The sequence below is a fragment of the Merops nubicus genome, unplaced genomic scaffold (assembly GCF_000691845.1).
Source record: "Merops nubicus isolate BGI_N331 unplaced genomic scaffold, ASM69184v1 scaffold17082, whole genome shotgun sequence".
NCBI classification, from domain to species: domain Eukaryota; kingdom Metazoa; phylum Chordata; class Aves; order Coraciiformes; family Meropidae; genus Merops; species Merops nubicus.
Genome location: NW_008593011.1, coordinates 19,405 through 32,925, shown reverse-complemented (window position 1 = coordinate 32,925; position 13,521 = coordinate 19,405). Strand labels below are relative to the sequence as shown.

General features: G+C 36.8%; 1 protein-coding gene across 1 annotated transcript in view; it reads right to left on the bottom strand.

Moving 5' to 3' along the window:
• Positions 1-421: 421 nt before the first annotated feature.
• LOC103768207 (transmembrane anterior posterior transformation protein 1 homolog) overlaps positions 422-13,521 on the bottom strand; it is a 28,504-nt gene continuing 15,404 nt past the window's right edge. The window contains exons 4-10 of the mRNA XM_008935347.1: positions 11,863-12,025; positions 7,959-8,094; positions 7,014-7,111; positions 6,792-6,861; positions 3,137-3,147; positions 599-658; positions 422-508 (exon numbers count right to left, since the gene is read on the bottom strand). Of these exons, the coding sequence (XP_008933595.1) occupies positions 422-508; positions 599-658; positions 3,137-3,147; positions 6,792-6,861; positions 7,014-7,111; positions 7,959-8,094; positions 11,863-12,025 (625 nt within the window). The remainder of the gene's footprint in view (positions 509-598; positions 659-3,136; positions 3,148-6,791; positions 6,862-7,013; positions 7,112-7,958; positions 8,095-11,862; positions 12,026-13,521) is intronic.

The window sequence follows — 13,521 nt, the reverse complement described above, 5'->3', positions numbered from 1 at the left end:
CCCTATGATTCTATGATTCTATGAAGGTTTCATCTTATATTTCCCACAGTGCGTACTTCCACACAGCTATGACACATCATCCATCAGCAATGCCTAAGGCAACACACAGATCCCACCTTTGGTGCTTCAAATCCCAGGGAGGCCTGTACAGATAAAAAGTGGAAAGGACCTTAAGTCAGGTCTAAACATTAAAGCATGTCTTACACCAATTGTCTTCAGACATTTATTGCCTGCTCAGTATAAGTTAGCACACCAGCTGACAGGATTAAATTGAGGAGAGATGTCTATGCCCTTAAATTTCCTCTTACACTATAATAATAAACATTTTTCCTCCCTCATATCTGAGACTGGCTGACAGGCTGACACCTATTTTTCCCCTCTGCTTATTTCTCCTATTCTCATTGGCCTCCCTTCTAATCTGTTATCTGTCGCCACCACTGTTCAAGGCTGCTTGGAGCCAGAGGAACGAATGCAGCTGCTCTTCATCCTCATCATTCTCATCAACTGACTGTCAGAGACACAACCAAGGGAAAAAGGACATTTTACAGCAGCTTCAATGATAAACACAAATGATTCAGAAATTAATTTCATTTTTCACCCTCACGGACATGGACATAAAAGGCTTCTGGACACCCAAAACAGCCAATGGTATTAAGTCCTATATCCCAATTAGAATTTCAGAATACTAAATATGCAACAATAACGTTTTGTCAATTCTTATGAACTTATTTTGTTGCATATATAAGTTTGGTTTTGGTGTTTGATTTGCGTGTGTTTATTTTTTTTAAACAGGTGAGAGGAATTCCCTGCACCACATGTTGCCACTTTTTTGATGACGTGGTGAACTACAGGACAAGTGAGGCTGCATCCTTAGATTCACACCTAGGGATGTCATGCTCTTGAAAAAGGGAAAGTAAATTACAGTACTTGTGAATCTGGGGAACCAATCTGGGGAACCAGTGAGAAGCCACCACTGTTGAGTTATAGAAAGGGCAGGTACAGGCAAAAAGAAATCTCTGTTGTGCTTTATTATGACAAACAGTAAAAAGCAAGAAGAAAAAGGGATCTCTGTTCTTCATTCTCCATCATGACAATCCTTAACAATACTGACACAAGACATTTCAGCTCAGGTTCAAGCATATCCCACAAAGTGTCAGTGATCAGCTTATCACAAACTGTTTTTCAGTTCGAATACAGTATTCTCTGATAACCATTTCCATTATAAAGGTTAAATAATGGACCAAGCCAAAGGCTGAGGACATTTCTAACTGTCTTCAGCTACCTCCACAAGCACATGACTAAGTTACTTTCTCACTGTTTATGCTCCTAAGTGCTGAAGAACTGACATCTATCACTAATTCAGATACACTTACGCCCTGACTGGTCTCCTGTCAGCACATACCATGCATTGACTGCATTCTAACACTGTGCTTAAACTGTACCCTTAACAGGGCTGGCCCTGGAACCCAACCACACCTCAAACTACACACTCCCCCTACACACACTCTTTAGACTATTTTGAAATATGACACTGAATTTGCTTGTGCTTTCACACATCCACTGGTGGTGCAAATGACTACTAATGAATAAATCTTTTTAGTTTCCTGTAAAGTATATATTTCAGTATACTGAAAAGGGAAAGGAAGAATCAGACATTCCAAGACTTGGTACATCAGAATTTAGTGGTCATACATCAAGATCTAACCACAACATACCTTATTCTATGAAGTTAAGTCATGTGCACCTATTAGGGCTGTCATAGGAATAAAGGTTGTAAACATTTGTTTCAAAGCCAGTAATGCACATACTGTCATAAATGCAACAGGGGAAAAAAAAAAGCACAACTTGCTTTTTTTCCCTGTTGGTTCTGTGAAGTAAAGCCCAAAACAGGACTGCACATAGCCAAATGAAATCATAAATACTCTCATCCCACTTACATTTTTGCCCTGCCATTCCAATCCAAATGGAATCCTACATCTATATTACAAACATGTCCTGCCTTTCCAGAAATGCTTCTGAAAAATCGAGACGTTCAGTTTTAAGAACTGACAGAAACAGAGACCCAAAGTGCCAATGTGTCAGAGGGCATCATCACTTTTAAAAAAACGTGTAAAAGACTGCAGAATGGATGCGATTGGAAATAAAGGATGTTCCCAGGAAAGCACTGCATCTAGTAGTATGGACTCATGTAATCAATTAGCCAACATCCCAAACAATTGAGTACTCAATTAATTCAGGAAGGACCTGAACTCTGAGGAACTTAGGTACTTTGCAGTGGTAATGAAAAAGAAGGGCTGTGAGATCCCACAGAGATCCAGAAGTGGCACTTCTACTTGCATGGGTAGAGAATAGTCTTTAGAAGACCTAGTTATTCCTTTCCAGATTCTCTGACACATCATGCAGAAATCCTTAATGAGGAGGGAAAAAAATTTGAGCAGGCTAATCCCACTGTTTATATGGTTAGATCAAAAGCTGGTTATAAATCATGGAATACAAGTAGCAAAAAAAGACCTTTTAGTTTACATCTCAGCAAATCCTAAGTAGCTCAAATGACAACTAGAACTTTTAACAAGTGACCAGAGCAGAAGAAAGGATCAAAGACTAACAAGGAGGCACTAATCTACCCTAAACGTACTCCTGCCCCAAACCCCTCATCTTTCAAATGAGCAACTTGATTAGAATAATGGTATTAACAAAACTCAGAAACCACATGAAAATGCAGTTTAAGTCAAGAGAGCAAAGGTAAAAATAAATGCTGTTCAATATTTTGATCAAAGCTGAAGAGACTGAAAATGAGGAACAAAACAAAGAACAGAATTAAGAAAGAGTAAGAAATTATAAAGAAAAAAATTTAAGTTCCTAAAGCTTCAGAGTTAATGTTAAATTTTTGAGATGAGAGATTTAAGAAACAAGGACTAATCTGGCCAAACAGCCAAGTGAAGCAAACATTAACACACTGCACCTAACATACTTCACATGAGGTACAAAAATTGATTTTACTTTCAAGATATGCCCTAAACTAAGACATTTAAAAGCATAAAGGAAAGCAGCGTGCTGGGCTTTCAACAATGATGAAAGAGCTTCTCTTTACAAGTTTGGTCTCCTTGTTCACTAAATCTGAACCCTATAACATTACCTCATAGATATCTACTTCAAAAAGAGAATATACTACTTAAATTTCGGGAAATGTTTCTTCCTGCTACAATAAATATAAGGTTTAATGTTTTCTGTATAGAAGTCTTTTCCAGCAGCCACAGTAGTTAGATTGCCTGGCTGTACATAAATCTCCTAGTAAAAGTCAGGGTGACAACATGAAAGTAGTTTTGCTGCAGCTGACAAATCAAAGCTGCAGGCCAACATGGCTGAAATCAGATTCTGTAGCTGCAGTCTCAGGCAGCTACACAAACCTCAAGATCTGTCTTGATCTCCGGCACCTAAAGGAGAACAAGTTCAGTTTTATTAGGTGACTTTGTAACCAATGTGTGTCTCCTGGTCTGTTCAATTCATTTTCATGTAGATGATTCAGAATTCTTTTAGTCCTGAGGTAATAGTGAATTAGGGGTTACAGCAGGATTTTAAATGGCCAAAGGTTAGAAGGATCACTGACTCTACAGACACAGAGTCCAGAACTGGAAATACTAGAAAAAATAGTGCAGTGACAAATCAGCTTGGTCCCCACAAGCCAAATGAATCTTAACTGGAAGCTTGGTAGTAGTTCATATCCTGGTGTCTTACCACACAGTATTTTCAATACCACACAGAGCTCTGCAAGGTATTTCAGTGTACAACACAGGATGTGTCTTAGAAAATACAAATGAAACGGTTCTTTCCTATTTTCATGCTTCTATTCACAAGAGTACTCACTTTTGAATTCTGTTTGTAGCAACTTCTCTTAATCACAGTGTCTACTCTTGAGGTTACTGACATCTTACTTTTCTGCTAGTTCATATTTTTCTTTTGATTAACACGTTAAATAAGAAGGGAGTTTCACCTACTCATGACAAGTTCCTCAGATGCCTCTATGGGACTGACCTTACTTCACCCCACCCGAATTAGTATATTTAGCTTCCGTGTACTGATCAGTACATTTTCAGTGAACTTAAAAAACATGTTTAAGGCAACAGTTACATTTTGAGCAGAGATACGGAAAAGATGGGGCAAGAGGGCATCCATTCAGTCTAAGCTTAATCAGCTACTGTTGCCATTGTTGCCCTACAGTAGACTGCAGACCTAAGAAAGCTGCTGGAAGAAGCTGAGAGGTGGGAAATATATAGCACAACCTATAGCTAGTGTTTCATTTTAGCAATTTAGTTCAGCCCAGGCATGCAGCTTAAGCATACTGTGCATGAGGTACTCCAAAGGCTAACTGAAGCTCAGTCCAGAGGCCCAGCCTAGCCTTGGTTCCAGGGGCAGGCTATAGGATGACAACTCAAGGTATGCTACAATTTCAGCTACAGGAAGTAAAATATTTAAAGGATAACAAAGTTACCAGAATGCAGCAACTGAAGCAATACTGACCCATCCTCACTGAAGCCATGATGCAATAAAACTGTTCAAGTTCAAAAGAGGTGAATATGTCTCCTAAAAACCCATCTATTTATCTGAGAAGAAAACCACTGCTATTTATAGCCATACTGAGAAGCATTCCAGGAAAAGTTATGTTTGAAGGGAATAAATTAGCTTGTTTTGTGCACTCTTCTATGAATGAACTCACCTGCTTCCATCCCCACATGGTATAATGAATGGCATCACTTTTTCCACCCGGTGATAAAGGCAGACCCGATAACTGCTATTACGGGTCTTCAATAATGTCTAATAATAAAATGACGACATACTTTTCTTCTAGCATACAATTGCAGGTGCTTTTTATGTAGGAAATTACTAGCCATTCCTAATAGCAGTCCCTCATTTGTTTCAACATTTAAATCAAGAAAGAGGCTTCATCTTTCAGTAGGAGAGCCAGGTGCATACTTTTAACTATCTTCTGCAAGTATTGTGATTAATGAGAGAAAATTTCAGAAAATCCATGTGTGTTTTCTGTCAATATTTTAGTAAACATCACTTTCTGATGTTCTCTCTGCAAAGTTACATTTTTAAAATTAAGTGTAAGTACTTAAATCTTTGAACTCAAAATACATACTATTAGCACAGTACAAGCACCTCATCAACATGCCTGGGAAGATTATTTTTGGGGGGTTTAAGAACTTCCGTGGGTGAGATAAAAATCTAGTGTCAGTTTTTCTGTTATGTGATATATTTAGAATTTTATGTAAATAGTTTTTCATCCAAAGCATCAAAAAACAATTGCAATTTAACATTTGCATGTAATGGCAGGGCAGTTTGCAGATGCATATGAGGAAAAAATTAAAAAAAAACCACAAAACAGAATCTTCTGTTTTTAAATAAGCAGATTATTTATTTTCTTTAGCTTATTCAACATTTGAATTCTCTGGTTTAGGAGACTGAATGAAAAAATAGAACATATTTTGTTTCCTTGTCTGTATAAATAGCTTTGATAAAAAAAAAAAAATCATACACAGAAACTGGAGTGCATTCAAAGAAGGGCAACAAAGCTGAAGTGTGTTCAAACAAGTGCATTGAAGCTGGTGAAGGGCCTGGAGAACAAGCCTTATGAGAAGCAGCTGAAAGAACTGGGGCTGTCAGGCTGAACTGAACCGAGAACTTAATCACCCTCTACAACTACCTGAAAGGAGGCTGAGAGTGGGTGCCGGCCTCTTCTCTCAGGTGACAGGACAAGAGGAAATGGCCTCAAGTTGTGCCAGGGGAGGGTTAGGCTGGACATTAGGAAAGGGTTGTCAAGCACTGGAAGAGGCTGCCCAGGGAGGTGGCAGAGTCACCGTCCCTGGATGTATTTAAAAGACATATAGATGAGACACTTAGGGACGTGGTTTAGTGGTGGACTTGGTAGTGTTAATGGTTGAACTCAATGGTCTTATTAAAGGCCTTTTCCAGCCAAAATGAAATCTATGAAAACAGAAACAGATGTGTTCAAAGATCAGAAAATACTACAAGCAAAGAAGCTCTAGTACAACCTTGAAGTGCAATCTCTCCTATTAGTTTTGAAACCAAGAATTCAACAAACATTTCAGATACCTGTCACTATTAGAAAGACCTGCCATCAAAGGAAAGCAGTAATAGCTTTTTCTTGTGAAACACACCAAGTAAGATTTCCCAAATTTCATACTAAGCAGTAACACAGTTAAGAAGTGCCAGAAGCATAACATGTGTCTGGAGTATCCTCTATTATCTTGATAGCATGTCAAAAGTCAGTCATCCCTGGTATTTCCTTCAGAAGCCAGCTACTTGACAGTAACATTCTTTTTCGGGAGGGGGAAATTTCAAGGTCCACCCCCTCAACTGCCAAATGACATGCATTCTGAGATTACTGTCAACACAGCACACCACCATAGCCGACTTTTTGAAAACAGATTTCTGACACTTCAAAGCATGGATATTTTCAATACTGTGACATAAATCTGAAGTGTGTATTTAATAATACCTTTAGCACACAGTCAACAGGTTTTTTTAACACCTCAAATAAAAACAAGCCATTTAAGGAAAAAAAAAAAAACATTTCTGGGAGTAGAATCCCAGTATCTCATCCTACTGAACCAAAAACTAATAGAACTGAGGAATTCAAGTCAGAATGCTCAACTTCACCAAGGTAAAGCTGTTTTAGCAATAATATTAAGTAAACCAATAAAGTAAAAAACCAAAACAAAACAGCCTCTCACTTTACATTTTCTCCTGCTTAGCAGAGCTATACGTACCACTGTTGGACATTTGAAAAAGGTTGTTCTTCTCAAACTTCTTGAAAACACTTCCTTTTATTTCAACGAACTGCAATTTTAAAAACCAGTTAGTTAGCCTTAATTGATTAAAAAAACTGATATAAACAAATCAGACAACCAAAAATATGCAAATATGACACACAAAGAAGAAGGATGCTGAAAAATAATTAGGCTAGTTACATAGTAAAGCTACATACTTACATTATTGGACATCATGATGGTAAGCAGTGATTTATTGTGGGAGTTGAAGGCCACATTAAGGGTTGTTGCTTGAACCATTATAAGAATAGCGTGCAGGACTAGACACAAGGGCTAAGGAAGTACGTTTGGAAATAATTTTTCTGCACAACAATACTGCACAGCAAACCTCAAATTTCCCATTTTGTTTCTAAAGTTTAACAAAAATGCTCCTATCTCCCTGACAACTACTTTTACAGCAAGACAGTACTTAAACCTATATAATGTACCCACAGTGCTCTGCAGCACATAGTCATTATGTTATTTTTTCTTTTGAAAGAGCCCAAAGACATTGGTCAGGAGAAACAGCAATACAGCCTGATGAAAAAAAATACGAGATAAAAAAAAATTCATTTAGCCTGAAGATTTCAGAGAACACAGGGGAAGTACAAGATTCTGAAAATCATCATATCTGTCAGACTATGTATCTCTTTACAGATCATTTTCATCACTGTAAGGCTGCTTCATACTAAACTAATTTGCATCCTGAATATGCATGAGCTTATCCCATCACTTCAAGAAAATATTTTCAAGCTAGGTATTTGTAACATTCCACTAAATAACAAACCCCCACTGTCTTCAAGACCCTGTGACCTAAAATACTCACATGCAAATGCAATAAATCAGAGTTTCCAGGAACTATCCCAGTTACTGTTTTTCATTTTACTACCCAGTGGGCATTAAAAAAAAGCTGTCTACTACTACAGAGGTATATCACTATTCTTAAAGTAGGTTTAAAGGGTTTTTTTTCCATTCATTTTTAAAATCTGTAGTACCGGAAACCTTACTTTGAAAGTAAGTGAACATTGATTTAGTAAGAATATTTTTTTAAATACAGTAAAATAATGCAGAGCAATTATTATGTAATTTAGTTTAGAAAACTTTGTAATTCATTTAAGTAAAGGATACAGACATACAACACTGCCATGAAGAAGTGAGGAATCACACCTATATGAGCTCTTTTTCTTTCTTTAGGTTCTGTAGCTGTCCAGTAAAGAGCATCCAAAATATCTTGTCCAAATGAAGAAAACAGGCGATCAGCCACCTAAAAAAAAAAAAGTTTTTTACTGCCTTAAAGCAATATTTTTCTCTCCAGCATTTGAATATGCCACTGTAAGTACAGTTGAACCTAAAAAAAAAGTTTCACATCTTTATCACTTTCCATCTCTTTTCACTCCATTTCCACTCTGGATTTCATGGCAATATTTGTCCTTTTCTATACTTGGCAGCTTACTTTCTCTCTCAAATTTACCATCCACTTTTTGAATGTATTTACAATATAAAACCACGTTATCTTAGATGTTCCTTGGAAGGCATGCTAACACAGTTCAAATTTCAGCCTTTGATAAAGCAATATGTTTGCATCAAGCTATCCTAAATGGTTTTTTTCCATCCCTCTGGGTTTAGTTGTGGGGAAAAAAAGAACAGAAAATGGATTTCAAATGCGTGATAGGTAACAACATCAGCTTACAGGTACAAAAAGGATTTGGTTTAGATTTGGCTGTAGTGTTTCCTTACATATTGGAATAAAATATATACTCAACACAAGCCAATGCACGAAGCAGAATTCAAAATTACAAGTACTCTAACACAACAAATGATCACGAGGGAGTAGAAATTCTGCCCCAAAGGGAAAATTAGTTTGAAAAAACTACAAACATCTGAAGAGTAACCCAAAGAATATATGTACAACTGGGGGAAAAAAGTCTGGCAGTAAAAAAGATAAAGACATGAAAAACATGGACAGCAATCTGAGCTTGTAATTCAATACCACAGCAAGAAAAGCTGCATTGAGTTCCACCAGTTCTCAACACTTCATCCATCAGCAGGCATGTAAAACTGAAGATCATTACAAAGAAAACCTTTTTTTTTTCTACCTATACACTACAGTTCTGTAACTTAAAAATTAGGCTGCACAGGACAACAAAAATAGCACTTCAAAAATTAAATTTTGTGTCACAAGGCATATGTCTGGCTACAAAAAAAGGGGTATCTTTCATTGCTCACTCAATCAAACACATAGTTAAATATGAAAAACAGATTATCTCTATGTAACAAAGACAACTGTCACTTCCCCTTACTGCATTTCTGTAAGACAACGATTTCAGACATGTTCAAACAACATGTAGCCATTCAAAACTAGGTGCACAGTGCACTTGCAAATACTGAATCACACTACTAATTAGAAAGTTCCTGGGACAACATAAGCAAACCTAGATTTGGAATCATCTCCTGACTTTGTTAATGAATTGTTATAAAGGTAAGGATATTGAAGGGAGAGAAGTCTTATAATTTAACTTACTCAAGTCAACTTTTATTCACATTTCCTAAAACATGAGAGCTGAATTAAAACAATGTTTTACTGGATGTCTCAAGGAACCTGTACTATGAGCTACTCTTTAAGCATCACCTAGGAAATAAAACGAACAAAACCACGAGCTGATGAATTCTTATAAATACAAAGATCAAAAATCCATCAGTTCGAGAGATATTTACAGTGATATTGTTTTCGGCTTTCAGATTATGTAAACTGAGATGGTCTGCATGATTTGGTTCCTGCTCATTGTGATGACCCATTACACCTGGTGTAGTAACACCAGCTACAGAATGCTCACAGTTTGCTAAGTTTTTGTTGACAATATTGTGAGGGTTTTAATAAATAAAATGGTAGCTTTGTATTCCTTTTTAAGCACTCCTTGTTTCTCAGCTGACAGGATAGAGAATATTAAAACCCAGCACACAATATTGTTGCTCTCTTTTCCAAATACGACTTACCTAACCCCTACAAGCCGGCTCCAGGCTCCAGCAGAATTCCACGGTGAGCGCTGTCACCAGCATAACGCACACTGGGGCTTCACAAGGAGCAGGAGCCGGTGGGTCTGAATCTAAAAAAAGAAAAGTGTCATTTAACCCAAATGTGCTGAATGTTCCCACTAGGCTATCTGGAGCATTCAGCACATAATTTGAAGATTTTGCATTTCTTGTATCTGTCCAGGACTATATTCTCTGGACTTGTCAATAGCCGAAAACATTAGGACATTGTAAACATCTCTGTTGTTCAGTGATGTGACTAAATTAAGATCTTCCTATTTCGAAAACTTGTGAAAATATAAATATATCTTTTTTAGGCAATCAACTTTACCAGTTCCTTAAAAATCATTGCTTGCATGAACAACAAAGGCTGATAACAAAATTCAAAGTCTAAGCAAGCCAAAATTGAAACTTCTGAAAGCTGGCCATCAACCAAGTCTTTCAGTGGCATCCCATGGTATTTTCTGCCAATACTGTAGCTGCAACCTACCGTGGTAAAAAAGCCCCTTAAAAATAAGCCCTCTGCTTGGCAAGTTTGATTTCATGAGACACCATGGAAATAAAGTACCATTTCCAACTTCAAAAGCCTAGTGTAATCTTTTCTAATAACTTTGAGTAGTAACAGACTAACCCCTCTCCTGAAAAAAACCCCTAAAGCTCAGGCAGCACTTCTTAACTGAGACACACACTTTTGGTTCTTCCAAACTCAGCAATGAAGCTCAACTCTTCATTTGAACTGGAACAGGATATGGCTTCCAGTTCACAGCAAACACTACAATCTCTCTTCAAATTACGTGCTAAGCATATAGTGCTGTACTTCTCAGACTTGAGAGAAGTAACTTGAAGTAGTTTTGAAATAAAGAGATATTACTATTTTGATTACATGGATTTATTTAAGTGAAAATCTCTCAGACTATGGAACCGTACACAGATGAATATTTCCCAACACTGCTAAAATCCACATAGTAATCCAGCGCCAATTTAGTATTTGTGTTTTTTCAGCAAATCTAAAATCAAAGGAAACAAAATCCTGTGAATTAACAGCTGAGGTATCTTCTATGGTATTCACTCTACTCAGGATAATTGTGTTCCTTATGCAATATTTTTATATTTTATGAGGAAAGAACAAATGTCTTGAAACAAAATATTCATGTTTTGCACAGAGTAGCCCCATTTTAGCAGACTTCAGAGATACAACAGATGTTCAAACACAGATAAATATGATACTCAGAGGTCCCAGAAATCCCAGCAGAGTAACTCTTGTGTACAAAGACCTGAGCCCTTTTAAGAGGTTGTACTCCTAGTATGTCCTATATATGCAGGATAAAGATAAGATTGTAGCTATGAAAACATTTACTTTGTGAATCGCTGATCACAGCAGTGCAATTAAAACTCTCATGATTTACATTAGTAACAAAACATTTTTTTTTCCCCTCAGAATCTCTCTTTATCTTACCTCCCCAAACCAATTTTTCTTTTCTTGTTTCACTATATTCATTCAACTTACTGTTTATGTACTCAGGCTTTTGTCTTCTAGACAGGACTGAGAAAAATTAGGCAGGAACATGTGTCCTTGCATACAATGAAAGCTATACTGCCATAATGAAGAATTAAAAACCAAATTCCATGTTTCTACTATCTTCCTCCTCTGCTCTCTCTCAGAATCTTATCACCATTTCAAATCAATAATTTCTACTTTTCTCAATGAGTGTAAAACCTCATTCATTCCACTTGTTGCATTTCAGTTTAAGAAATTTCTTCTTCCTTTTCCAGTTCTCAATTTTCATTAAATGGAACTGATGAAGAAGCCCCAGGAACTAGGCAATATGAAACTACCTACAAAACTAATTTTTCATGAACATCCAGGCTTATTGTCATGGGTGTATACACCTTCATGAGAATACAAGATGTACCATATTCTAAGTAGAAATACACCAATACAACAGTATTATTAGATCATTTGAAAAAAGCATGTGTGATATCCCAATTCCAACATTCTTACCTCAAGCATGTTATAGATGATGTAGAGCTTTATGACAGACTGTCCCCTTATCAGATGATACATCATAGAGTAGTCAACATAGTGCATCATGAAGTAGCAGATGACCAATATAACTCCTTTGAGAATGTCACATACCTGAGCAGGTTGTAGTAAACGTCTATCACTGAAATACAAAGGGCAAAAAGTTCCACTAAATGTCGCATACCCAAAAAATACAAATGTTACCAAGTCAACAGGCATTTACAGAAGCTGTTAATCAAAGACATATTTTAATGTAATTTATTACTGACCTTTTCCCTGACTTTCACTCCAACACATAAGGAACACTGTGACAGTGATACATATTTATAGATCACTCTCCTGAACAGGATCACATTCTCTCAACCGCCACATCCATACAGTTAAAATACTGCATTTGCTGGGCAAGAGCTCCCACTTGTTACAAGCCTTCCACATGCATGCCCTTTGGATAGTAATTTACCTCTTCCAGCCAATTCTACTTATCATTTTGACTTCCTCAGTTACAGAAATTGTACGTGCTACAAAGAAATAAGAAATGAAGCAGTCATCTTCAATTTCAGTATAATAAACCAGGTGCCAAGGAACAGGTTCTAAACACCAAAACGTATCTTCTTTTAGGGTCTAAGCTCTGCAGCAGTAAAAGAAACAATCTGGCAGCAGAGATTGACATTGATCTTTAATCAATACAGAAGTTTTCTTTCTGTAGTCTCACAAGTAATCCAGGAGACTAAGTGAATCATTATAACATTTCATCCTACAGGAAACTACAGGAAGAAAATAACTTTATCTCAATTGCCACAATAGCAGCCATAAGCATAATGAAATTGCAAGGCAGTATTTACTTGTCTATTTACTTAGTAAATAAAATGCAAAGCATTTAAAAAGCTTTTGAATCAAAAGGTGGATAATTAAATATCAAAACCACACAATTTCTATTGCATGTATCTGTTTTTAATATACACTGACAGTCTTTTACAGAAAGTAATATATCACAGAAGTTGGAACCAATTAGCAGAATGCAAGTTATGAATTTTCACTTTCTGTGTTCTTAAACCACCAGGTTATCCAGAGATTTGGCAATGCTCCCATAAACTGGTAACATGTTTAGAAAAAAAATTTGAGCAAGTTAATAAAAATTCATGCTATGTTAAAAACACATCTGAACAGTTACTTGACTTCTGGGAGTCAAGATATTCTACAGATGCTGCAGACAAGTCAAAAATCCCAGCCACCTGACTCATTCTATTTACATAAAACACCAGAACTAGAGTGCTTTACTTGGGTTTTCTCTCTTGTCTTCCATTCAAAACTAAAAAGCTCCGAAGACAGCATTCGTGCATTGTAACACTCACAGAACCACAGTGTGTTGTGGTGAAATAGGTGAACAGATCTTGTTCGTTCCAAGAGCATGAGAGGGAAGCTTTTCAGAACTCTCATGTTTACAGTTTTGCACTTTGAACAGAGAGCAACTGCTCCTTTTATAATATACTTTTTACTGAATAATCTTACTGAAGTTAATTATATTCTAAATAATTGAATTCAAGCTAGTCCACCACATCAGATCTGGTTAGAATGGCTTTCTCACCCTAAGAGACACCTTCTTGCTCTCAGAAGTCATCCAGTAACAGTTATGTCACA